Genomic DNA, 12,696 nt, shown 5'->3' on the forward strand with positions numbered 1-12,696 from the left:
AATTTCCGGCGCCAAGTTACCCCTCATAAAAGCAGGGGTAACTTTGCACCAGACTTGCACAGGTCAGCTGGAGAGAAGCTAAAGCAGCAGCGTTACAGACGAGCTGAGCAACAACACTTGCTGGACAACACATCTGTGTGCCAACATGCCAGGGGCAGCTGTGGTCCTTGCACTATTGCGTCGACGGGCACGTAGGAGGGCGCGAGAGAGGATATTCCGCACGCGCATTGACGTCTTTGCCATGGGGGAATTGGAGGTGTATCGCACCTACAGATTCAGCCGTGAAGTCATCCTGGAATTAACCAGAATCCTGCAGGATGACATCACCAGCCCAACACACCGCACACATGCAGTGCAGCCACTGGTGAAGGTCCTGGCAACCCTGCATTTCCTGGCCACTGGATCTTTTCAAAGAACAAGTGGATTGTCGGCTGGGATGTCACAATCCACCATGAGCAGGTGTGTGCACCAGGTTGTCCCTGCAATCCTGAGACGCATGGCCAACCAAATCATAAAACCCACCCAGGAGGTCCAGCGGCTGAAGACAATGAGAGATTTCTACCAAATTGACAGATTCCCACTCACCGTGGGGGCCATTGATTGCACCCATGTGGCACTACAGCCCCCCCGTGACATGGAGCACATATACTGCAATCGCAAGCATTGGCATTCAATCAATGTCCAGGTGATTGCCGATGCCCAATGCCTCATATGGCACGTCCGTGCCAAACACCCCGGGTCCTGTCATGACAGCTTCATCTACCGTCAAAGTGACATCCCTACCGAATTTGAACAGAACGTGTACAGGAACAGCTGGCTGGTTGGTGAGTGACATGGGTGTCAGGTATGACTGTCCCCCCCCATGATGCAGACATCACGAGGGGCACATGCATGACTAACATCCTCCTGTCTTTTCCCTTCCAGGTGACGCGGCATATGCACTGGGACCCCATATGATGACTCCATTCCGGAACCCCCAGACCCCAGGAGAGAGAAGATACAATGAAGCACACGCACGTACCCGTGGAGTGGTGGAGCGCACATTTGGCCTCCTAAAGTCCCGTTTCCGGTGCCTGGATAAGTCTGGGGGTACCCTGTTGTATTCCCCAAACTTTGTGTGCCAGATCATCGGGGCATGTTGCATGCTGCATAACTTCGCCATGAGAAGAGGCCTGGAGATTGAATTACGTGATGACCTGACCCCCGAACCACATAATCCCCCCCTGCCAGAGGCTACCCCGTCTGCTGATGCAAGAGCAGTCAGGACACGCCTCGTGGAGGGCTTCTTTTCACGTTAAATACCCACATTAATCATGGCACAATGATAATGCACGCATGTACACCACTGTGGTCCCTAGCACATACACCCCACATCCACATTGAATTGGATTAGACCGAAGTACCCCCCATGGTACTAGGGAGCAGCAACGCCGCACCAAGGTTCCAATTATGTTGCTGTACATTCATACACCTTTCACACGGGTCGTGGGGATCACTTCTCCCCAACGACTGAGGGTGACAAACCTTAATGGCAGGAGTGTCCCCCCCCCCCCCCCCCCACATTCACACACCATTCACACTGAAGCCTGCACTACTCCCCGTGTGCAGGGGGGAAAAAAACCCAATAACCTGAGTATATAATTAAAAAAAAAAAAAAACATAACCTGAGTATATAATTAAAAAAACTAAATCATAACCTGAGTATACAATAAATCAGTGTTTCTCAACTCCAGTCCTCGAGGCGCCCCAACAGGTCATGTTTTCAGGCTTTCCATCATTTTGCACAGGTGATTCAATCAGTTTCACTGCCTTAGTAATTAACACAGCCATTTCATCTGATGGAAATCCTGAAATCATGACCTGTTGGGGCGCCTTGAGGACTGGAGTTGAGAAACACTGCAATAAATAATAAAGACTCATAACCTGAGTAAAAAATAAATAGTCCAAAAAATCAACGGCCCTGGCGTGGGCTCTTTCTTGTCCCTAGTGTTTTGGGGCGCTGTTGCCTGGTGCGAGCAGGGGCTGGTGGGGTAGGTGGAGCTGGGGGGGCTGGTGGTTGAACCTCCCCCAGTCTCTCCATAGCTGCCTGCCTGCCCTCCATTGCCACGGCTAGCCGGTGGAGGTAGCTATTCGTGGCAGCCTGCATCTGCAGCCGGCGGGTGATATTGCTGCGCTGCTGCCGCCTTGTCAGCCTCCCCTCCTCTCTGACAGCACCTGCCAGGCTCCGGACCTCAGCAACCAGCTCGGATGTGGTGTTCTGCAGGTCGCCCATACAGGACAGAAGGGCTGCCCCGTTCCCCACAACGTCCTGCAGGCTCTCATTGATGTCCCGACTCTGCCCAGCCTGCTGCGTAACCGCCTCCTTCACTGCCACAGTGCAGGCAGCCTGGCTCTCGGCAGAGGACGCCAGGCTAGCTGCGACCCGGGTCAGATCCCCCGCAAGAGTCCCAATGTGGCAGGTCTGCCTGGTTTGGTCCCTTGCAAGACTTAACTCCAGCTCTGCCGGGACTCCCCTCGTTTTTTTTAAGCCTTCCTCGGGGCTGGCCCTGGAGGGGCTGGGGTCCCGTGAGGGTCTGGCCCTGGAGGGGCTGGGGTCCCGTGAGGGGCTGGCCCTGGAGGGGCTGGGGTCCCGTGAGGGGCTGGCCCTGGAGGGGCTGGGGTCCCGTGAGGGGGAATACCTGATCGGGATTGAGAGCCCTGAGGGGGAAACTCTCATGAGGGGAGAGGTTTGGGAGGGGCCAGCAATGGGGGTCTCCACCAATAAATAAAGAGTCTCCTCCTCTAACACCACCTGCTCCTCCTCCACTTCCTCCATCACAGACGTAGGGGCAGTCTCCACCCTGGATGTGGTGGGTTGCCCTGCAGCCAATGATGGCCCAGCTCCATCCTGCACATCTGTGGAGGACACAAAACATTCAGATGTTGGTGGACCCACACACTTGACACTTCTTCCCCCCCCCCCCACACACACACAAGCAACACACCCGAAAGAAGATAACACACTTACCTGTCCTCAAGGGCTGATCCCCAGAATCAAAGCCCTCCAGGCCCTCCACCAGCTCCCTAGCCAGGAACCTGGCCACAACAAGGTCCTCCGCTGTCAGGGTGATCCTTTTGGCTGGTCCTCCTCCTGTTCCACTGGCATGCTTTCTTTTGGCCACCAATTTTTCTTTTACTAAGCGACGCAAATCGTTTAGTTTCTTCCGAATGTGCTTTGGCTCCCTCTCCGCCACCCCCAAAGCATTCACCTGCGCTGTGATCTCCGCCAAAATTCTGGCTTTGTCAGCCTTGCCAGTGTAGGCACTCTGTGGCCCATAGAGGCAGTCCCCATGTTGGGAGAGGCCCTCAATAATGACAGCCCTCTCCTCTGGGCTGAAATTGGTCATCCGCCCACCTGACTCCTCATCAGCCATCACTGCCCCAGCACACTGCAAACGACCTAGCTTGGGAAAAAAAAGCTTCAGTACATTTGCACCTGCAGGGCGGAAGTCTGGGCTGATTTATGGACTGGGCGTTGGTAGTGGGTCGGCGTAGCTCAGGGGTCACGCCAGGGCGCAGTTCTGAGCATGTGCAGATTGGGGCATTTACCCCTGGATGGCACTTCATTAGCATAGGGTGACTCCCATTTGGCCTTACCCCGCCTTACGCTGTCTAAAATCCGCCCCGCTGGGGCATCGTAGACAAAAAAAGTTTCTTGAATCACCTAACTGCCGCTCCGCGCTGGACCGGTGTAGTCTAAAAATGATGCACCACGCCGGTGCAAATCTGCACCATTGTACATGAATCTGGCCCACTGTGAAGATGCCTGTAACACCCCCTGTTGAGTCAAAGCTAGGGCTCCCTAGTCAGCAGGGAGGATAAGCTTCGGTGAGTGCAATGATATAACCAGGAGGGGTGTCGGAACCTCCCCAGAGATACCACTGCTTCAGCACAGAGAGCAAGGCCCTTAAAGCGGAGGTCCGGTAAAAAAAAAAAAAAATTAAAAGTCAGCAGCTACACTTACCTGTCCTAGTCGCCAGCGATGTCGGCCCCCGCCGAGGCCGATCCTCAATCCTGGCAGCTCCAGGCCCCGCCATCCACAGTAAGGGAAACAGGCAGTGAAGCCCTTGCAGGCGGCTTCACTGCCCGTTTCCTATTTCACATGTCCGAGCAGCGCGGCGCTTTGTGAATGGGCCGGCTGCTTTCTGATATACACACAGTTCCCAGAATGCAGTGCGCCCCATTCACAAGAAGAAACCGAGTGTAGGAGGAGGAAGAGAATCCACCGCGGAAGATGAAGAGGCAGATTCGGGACTTCCGCATAGCAACAGCTATTTAGGGTAAGTAAAACATTTTTTTTTTTGGTGGAAAGATTTTTTTCAGGGTGGAACTCCGCTTTAAGCGTACTGCCAGGGGGCTGGCTTTTCTACACAGCTGCTTTATAACTAAAATGAGCTGTGAAACTTTGAACACTGTTCGTTTTGATGCACCTGGAATGTTTGTCGACCGCAATACACACAGATCTCACAAAAGTAAGTACACCCCTCATATTTTTGTAAATATTTTATTATATCTTTTCATGTGACAACACTGAATAAATGACACTTTGCTACAATGTAAAGTAGTGAGTGTACAGCTTGTATAACAGTGTAAATTTGCTGTCCCTTCAAAATAACTCAACACCCAACCATTAATGTCTAAACCGCTGGCAACAAAAGTGAGTACAAAATGTCCAAATTGGGCCCAAAGTATCAATATTTTGTGTGGCTGGCCACCATTATTTTCCAGCACTGCCTTAATTCTCTTGGGCATGGAGGTCACCAGAGCTTCACAGGTTGCCACTGGAGTCCTCTTCTACTCCTCCATGACGACATCACGGAGCTGGTGGATGTTAGAGACCTTGCACTCCTCCACCTTCCATTTGGGGATGCCCCACAAATGATCAATCGGGTTTAGGTCTGGAGACATGATTGGCCAGTCCATCACCTTTACCCTCAGCTTCTTTAGCAAGGCAGTGGTCGTCTTGGAGGTGTGTTTGGGTTTTTTATCATTATAGAATACTGCCCTGTGGCCCAGTCTCTGAAGGCAGAAGATCATGCTCTGCTTCAGTATGTCACAGTACATGTTGGCCTTCATGGTTCCCTCAATGAACTGCAGCTCCCCAGTGTCGGCAGCACTAATGCAGCCCCAGATCATGACACTCCCACCACCATGCTTGACTGTAGGCAAGACACACTTGTCTTTGTACTCTTCACCTGGTTGCCGCCACACACACTTGACAACATCTGAACCAAATAAGTTTATCTTGGTCTCATCAGACCAAAAGACATGGTTCTAGTAATCTATGTCCTTAGTCTGCTTGTTTTCAGCAAATTGTTTGTGGGTTTTCTTGGTCATCATCTTTAGAAGAGGCTTGGCCACCGTGCTGCAGATCGGTTTCAGGTTTTTGGAAATCTTCTTATAGCCTAGGCCATCTTTATGTAGAGCAACAATTATTTTTTTCAGATCCTCAGAGAGTTCTTTGCCATGAGGTTCCATGTTGAACTTCTAGTGACCAGTATAAGAGAGTGAGAGCGATAACACCAAATTTAACACACCTGCTCCTCATTCCACCTGAGATCTTGTAACACTAACAAGTCACATGACACCGGGGAGGGAAAATGGCTAATTGGGCCCAACTTGCACATTGTCACTTAGGGGTGTACTCACTTTTGTTGTCAGTGGTTTAGACATGAATGGCTGTGTGTTAAGTTATTTTGAGGGGACAGCAAATTTACACTGTTATACAAGCTGTACATTCACTACTTTACATTGTAGCAAAGTGTAATTTCTTCAGTGTTGTCACATGAAAAGATATAATAAAATATTTACAAAAATGGGAGGGGTGTACTCATTTTTGTGAGCTACTGCATAAATACTTTGCGGTTTGCAAGTGGTTTACCGGGATTATGCCTGAAGATATCAGTCATAACCCAAGTATGTTTTTTTTTCAGCAGATGGCTGACTTTCCCTTAAAACCATTCCGAGCTGCTCATGAGCCACTTCGCCGATCTCCGAAGCGGTGGAAGGGGAAGCGGCGGGAGGGGACGCCCCCCACTGCTTGCTGTTCCTTCTCTGGCATACCATTACCGCCAGTTTGCCTGAGAAATGATCTGCCAGTGCCGCTGTCTGCTCCCAAAGACGATTAAAGAGTTAACACTCTTTGATCGACTCTATGGCATTGGAAGACCAGAGCGACGCAATAACATCACTTCCATTCCAGTCTGGGAAAAAAATATTGAAAGCGTAAGATCAAAAAATGTATTATTTTTTGTCTTTAAAGATCTTTTTGATCTCAGTTCTCTTCATAAAGAGGACCTATCATCCTTATTTATTTTACAAGGGATGTTTATATTCCTTGAAATAGGAATAAAAGTGATAAAACATTTTTTAAAGTTCAGTGTAAAAATAAAAAGGAAAATTTTCTTGTAAAAAAAAATAAAAGTAAAAAGGAAAATAAATAATAGTAAAAAAAATAATTAAAGTGCCCTCATCAACAAAAGGTGGTTTTTCTGGTAGCTATTACCTCTATCAGACGCGTGTCTGAACTGGCGGCCTTGTCCTGCAAGGCCCCCTACTTGGTCATCCATCAGGATAAGGCGGTGCTGCGTCCGCAGCCCTCTTTTCTTCCAAAGGTCGTTTCGGCCTTTCACATTAATGTGGACATTGTTCTTCCATCCTTATGTCCTCAGCCGAAAAACCAGAAGGAGGCCACTTTACATTCTCTGGATGTGGTTCGGGACCTTCGAGTTTACTTATCGGCGACGGCTCCGTTCCGGAAGTCGGACTCACTGTTCGTGTCGGTGTCTGGTCCCAGAAAGGGTCTGGCAGTCTCGTCGGCCACCATTTCCATGTGGATCCGACAGGTTGTGCTTCAGGCCTATGCCTTGAAGGGGCGGGCGCCTCCTTTTCGGGTCACGGCGCATTCGACCAGGGCGATCGGTGCCTCTTGGGCTTTCCGACATCAAGCCTCTGTGTTACAGGTGTGTAAGGCTGCGACCTGGTCGTCGGTCCACACCTTTTCAAAGTTTTACAAGGTGGATGTGAGTGCATCTTCTGATGCCTCCTTCGGCCGCAGGGTGTTACAGGCGGCAGTTTAAGGTTGGAGTTCCTCCGTTAAGTAACTCCGGTTTTGTTTGGGGTGAAGCTTGGTTTGCTGCGTTGTTTTTTTCCCACCCCTCGAAAAAAAATTGACACTGCTTGGGGACGTCCCTACTGTCAAGGATGCTGTGTCCGTCTATGAACGGAAGAGAAAATAGGATTTTTGTACTCACCGTAAAATCCATTTCTCTGAGTTCATAGACGGACACAGCACCCACCCCTCCTTTGTACTGCTTGTTACGGACTGAGGCTGCTAAAGCAGGGTGTGGGTTATACCTGGGGAGCCACGCCCCCTGGGAGGAGCGGCACTTAGGAAAGGCTTTAACGCTTTAAGTGCTGTAAATTTCTGCCTAAGTCTCTCCTGGAAGGAAGGTGCATAACCCTACTGTCAAGGATGCTGTGTCCGTCTATGAACTCAGAGAAATGGATTTTACGGTGGGTACAAAAATCCTATTCCCCCCCCCCCCAAAAAAAAAAATGTATCCACTAGATGCCATTGGTGGAACTGCTGAGGAAATGCATCCTCTTGTCTACTACAATAGATCTCTATGGAGCCACCACAAGTAGTCGGGTAGCAATACTTCTGCTCTGGCATTGTGGTTTTTGGAAAACTGTATTTGAAAATAGACGGCAAGGAGGCAAGTTTAATGAGCACATTACTTATGTCCTCCAGTTCTTCCCATGATACTTCTTGGAGTTCTTCCTTGATGTCAGCTGAAGGTAAAATACTGTTTCATCTTTCAAGTGGCTTCCATAAGGAATTGTGGGACTGTCCCCAAGCACATACACATACTATCTCTACAGAACCCTCTCCATCTGTGGTTTCAAGCTCTTTCTTTCTTTTCCCCAAATAGTCACCTTAAGCAAACTAACACCATTAATAATACGCAAATTTCAAATGTCAGCAGCTCAGCCGCCATTGCCAACCGTAGTCTCTTCCCCTGGCTGCTGATGTATACAGACTGTCACTGGAAGGTGAAAGGTGATGGTAGGCTGTGATAAATATTCTGCTCTCACCTTCTCTATGTTGTGAAAGAGACGAGATTGAAGCACCCAGTGGGAAATAACTGGGTCTCGGGGTACAAACTGCAGCAACGTTTCCTTCACTGAATATACTTGTACACTGGTTTCTGAGCTGAATAGATTATATTTGGCAGCACTTTCTATAAACATTGGCAAAAGAAAAAGGTTGTTTAATGTATTTATTTCACATGAACTATAAGCTGTCTTTCTACAGAACCAAATTCAGCTCTAGAAGATGTTTTACCCCCTTTACGACCAGGCCATTTTTTGCTATTTAGCACTGCACTACTTTAACTGGCAATTGCACAGTCATGCAACGCTGTACCCAAACTAAACTTATATCATTTTTTTCACACAAATACAGTAAAACCTTGGATTGCGAGCATAATTAGTTCCGAAAGCATGCTTGTAATCCAAAGCACTTGTATATCAAAGCAAATTTTCCCATAAGAAATAATGGAAACTCAAATGATTCATTCCACACGCATTTATTCATAAATCCTTCAGTTTATAGTCCATATAAAAAGATTATAGCAATGTGATAGGTTGTGTACCCATAAAATGTCCATCCACAAATGGAAGCCTCCACAAGGGGATTAGAAGCAAAATCCAGCAGGAGCTACAGTGTATACAAGAGAAGAGAGGAGCCTCTAAGTGTAGCAATATGGTTACATTTAATGAAGGTACAACATTTAGCAACTCACATGTTGATGATTAAAAAAGGCACATCTAAGTATGCAGGGATCCGGGGTAAAGCAGTCCACCTCACCACCGGCTCTCACCGCTATTGGTCTGCAATCATGACTGGGAAGACTACCCTGAGATCTGAGACCGAGGCTTGGACCACTCGTGGAAGGGACGGCATCAATGGTGGTGCGGAGGACGGTCTATGTGGACAGCTTTACCCTGGATCCCTGCATACTTCAGGTAGGGCCTTAAAGGAGTGCATTACATACAGAGTTTGGAAAGGGGGGGGTTTACAAACAGAGTGCAGTGTTTGGGGGTGCACTGCACAGAGTTCAGCCTTTTTTCCATAGTTGCTTACCTCTGCATCCCCCATCCACATCTAACTGTCACCTCTTTTCAGCTCTGACCTCTGCATGCACTTGTAAACATAGAAGCCAGACTTCTGTGTTTAAGCCCAGGTTCACACTGGGCTGTGGGAGTGAAGCCGTGCGAGTTCAGCTGAACTCGCACGATTTCACTCCCGCTGGCAGTCCCGATTTTGGCTGCGATTATAGATATCTGTGCAGGTTTCTGCACAGATGTCTATGTAAATCGCGGCCCTAAATCGCAAAAAGTAGTACAGGAACTACTTTTTGAAATCGGTGCAGCGCCGCAGATGCAGCGTCGCACCGATTCGGACGGTGCCATTGCCGGCAATTTGCGGCAAATACCGCCGATTTGACATGCAATTTGACATGCCAAATCGCTTGTCAAATGTGAACCAGGCCTACAAGTGATAGTGGTGAACAGTCACGTCCCCCATGTTTCCCTCCTCGTTAGATGCCAAGCAAGGGTCACATAAGAGGCTTACCCCAGGGTGGGTTCTTCTGGGCTAGGCACCTTGCACAGGGTCACTTTATTACACATGGTACCTTTGCATTGTGCCGTTTCCATCAATGCTCTGAGACAAGGCTGAGGCTGCCATGGGGGGAATACTCAACCATATAATGGGCCTCTACTCTTATAGATAAATGTCTGGTTCCCTGTGACAATGTGCACCTTCTCTCTAATCCGTATTTGGGGGGATCAAGCAGGAAGCAACCATTGAGAGTGGTATACATGGAAGGAATTTGAATAAATTGCAGGAACTATTTTAATGGGTTTTAAGAGGTTTTAACTGTGAATACTCCTTGGTGCAAGGTGTAGCACCTTCGAATGTGAGTAGGAATACCTAGTTGTGTATAGTAATAAAAGTTAAAGTTCTTACAATATGGCAAATCCTCCTTGTTTTTCATATGATTCCTGTATGTGAAAGCTATGAGCACACCTGTATATTGGTGAGGGGAGCGGTGGATAAAGTTGCTGAGGAGGGATGACCCCTCTGGCAGTGGCGTAGCATGGGTTGTCAGCGCCTGGGGTGAGACAAGTAATTTGCGCCCCCCCTGACCCATGGATTTATCTATTTTCAGCCATCTCCAGTCTGGTCACATGATCCACCATGTGAGACAGCGGTGGCTGTAGGGAAGAGGAGAGCATGCTTGATAATGACTGGTAAAGCCTGGAGTGGTGACATCATGCATATGTTCCTATGTCCCACCTGTTGTTGGCGCTCCCTCCTCTTCACACTCGGGACAGCGCCCCTCTAAATTTTTCCCCCAGGGCGGTGGCCCCCCTCGCACCCCCCACGCTACGCCACTGCCCTCTGGTGATATCAAGTGTGGAGGAACTCCAGAGTCGTCGTGGACCTCTTTATGATAACATACATTACATGACTTACCTGTACCGGGTGGTCATACACAGTTCTCCTGTGTGGAGGTGATGGATCAATAGAACACTTTGTTGAAGAACTCCAACACCATTTTGAAGAATATTTGCACAGCGTTATAGCACTTTGGTGTTTAATACGCACTTATAAAATACTACTTTCTGGTGTGTGATGGATGTCCTAGAGCTGCGTGTACAGCTGCCCGTAAATAGGTGAAGGCAGCTGTATGCAGCTATGCACTGCTATTTGCAAAAAGTAGGCCATGTGCACAGATGTAATGCACCGAACGCACCTGTGTGCGTGGCTGCTTCATGCAAATAGCTGGTACAGGTACGTTGCTTTGCCCACAGGAGCCATTCTGCCAACTTATAAGTGCGTGAAGTGGCCGGCAAGTGGTTAATTGAACAAGCTGAAGTTAGAAGCTGGTTGGCTCCCATGCACAGCTGCACCAGACTTTGCACTCTCCAATTTTAGTAAATCAACCCCACTGTCTTTATGCTACACAAGCAAATGTGCCCATATACATGTAGCCTTATTATTATTATTAATAATAGTAATAATCATTTTTATTGTGTTCTATTATCAGATCATTCTAGGACTGGCTGCAAAAAAACAATGTTCGCAGTTTGGAAGTGCCAACTAAATTATTGCTTGAAAAATTGATTTTTAATTTTGTAACCAAAGTTTGCAAATCTGGGAACGCTTTTTAATGTTATTTTCTTTATCACTGTGTCTTCCTAGAAAGTTAAAATGTATGACGGATGGTGAAACTGTTCCCCCCGACTGGCCTTATTTTAAAACCATTGATCGCATCCTGTCTAAACTACCGGAACAGACAGATGGGAAGTTACAGCCTGGGCCTTCCACCTCTCAGACTGAAGCCTCGCAATCTCCGTCGGTCAAATCTACACCCCTCTATCTGCCCTACAACCAGTTCACATATGACGAGGGCTGTTTTCAGGATGACAATTCAGAGAGTTCCACAAGTCTGCAGTCATACAAGCAAAGGTAAAATACTGTACATGTTACTGGTGTGTTTACCCGGGAGTTGGAGGTGGCATTATCCCAGGCAATATACACTCATCAGACACCTTATTAGGACCGGGTTGGACCCCCTGTTGCCTTCAGTACTGTCTTTATTCTTTGTGGCACAGATTCATCAAGGTGTTGGAAACATTCCTCCGAGATTTTGCTCCATATTGACATGATTACATCACATAGGGCCAGATCCACAGCCAGCCACCGTAACTTATCTTTTCCCATTTAAAGTGGAGTTCCACCCATAAATATAACATTACAGCAGTAGTTTTAAAAAAATGTCATTAGTCCTTTATGAAAATTTTTTTTTTTTTTAGATGCCTTCAAAGTGTTGTTGCTAGGCAGAATAGTTAATCTTCCCACTTCCTGCACCTAGGTGCTTAATGCACCGCACAGACTCCTGTGAATGTAGTGGGTGTAACTTTCCAGGAGTCTGTGCACTCCCCAGTCTCAAAGAATCATGTGACTTGGACAGCACAGGTGCTGAAACCTGATCTGACACTGCTTGTGCAGCACTGAGCATGTGCGAGATCTGCAAGGCTGAAATCCAGGAAGTCATACAGTCTGGCTTCATGATGCCCACACTTAAGATGGCCCCAGTCAATTTCTATTTTATAAAGTGTCTAAATGCTGTAACAACCTAACAAAACGGACCTTAGTTTACAGACTAACTTTACTAGAATACATTAAGCTTGTGTATTACAGGGGTATTTATATTTAAAAAGTGAAATTGTGGCCGGAACTCCGCTTTAAGTTACACTGCCGGAAAATTTCTACCTAAGTGCCCGATCCACAAAGCACTTACCTAGAAATTTTCGGGTGTGTAACTTAAATTCCGCCGGCGCAAGGCGTTCCTATTCAAATGGGGGCTAGTCCCATTTAAATTAGGCGCGCTCCCGCGCCGGACGTACTGCGCATGCTCGTGACGTCATTTTCCCGACGTGCATAGCGCAAAATTACGTTACGCCGAGCTTCGTGAATCGCGCCGGGTCAAAAAAGTTGCGTCGGGAAAAAAAAAAGATACGGTGGGAAAAAAAAATAAAAAAAAATAAAATAACAGCGTCGCGGGTAAGAAGGGTCTACTT

At 47.9% G+C, this 12,696-nt stretch overlaps 1 protein-coding gene across 1 annotated transcript in view; it reads left to right on the forward strand.

Annotated features, from left to right (window-relative positions):
- MSANTD1 (Myb/SANT DNA binding domain containing 1) overlaps positions 1-12,696 on the forward strand; it is a 47,843-nt gene that overhangs the window by 13,002 nt on the left and 22,145 nt on the right. Inside the window, exon 2 of the mRNA XM_040335345.1 lies at positions 11,315-11,581. Within this exon, the coding sequence (XP_040191279.1) occupies positions 11,315-11,581 (267 nt within the window). The remainder of the gene's footprint in view (positions 1-11,314; positions 11,582-12,696) is intronic.

Source organism: Rana temporaria, chromosome 1 (assembly GCF_905171775.1).
Source record: "Rana temporaria chromosome 1, aRanTem1.1, whole genome shotgun sequence".
NCBI classification, from domain to species: domain Eukaryota; kingdom Metazoa; phylum Chordata; class Amphibia; order Anura; family Ranidae; genus Rana; species Rana temporaria.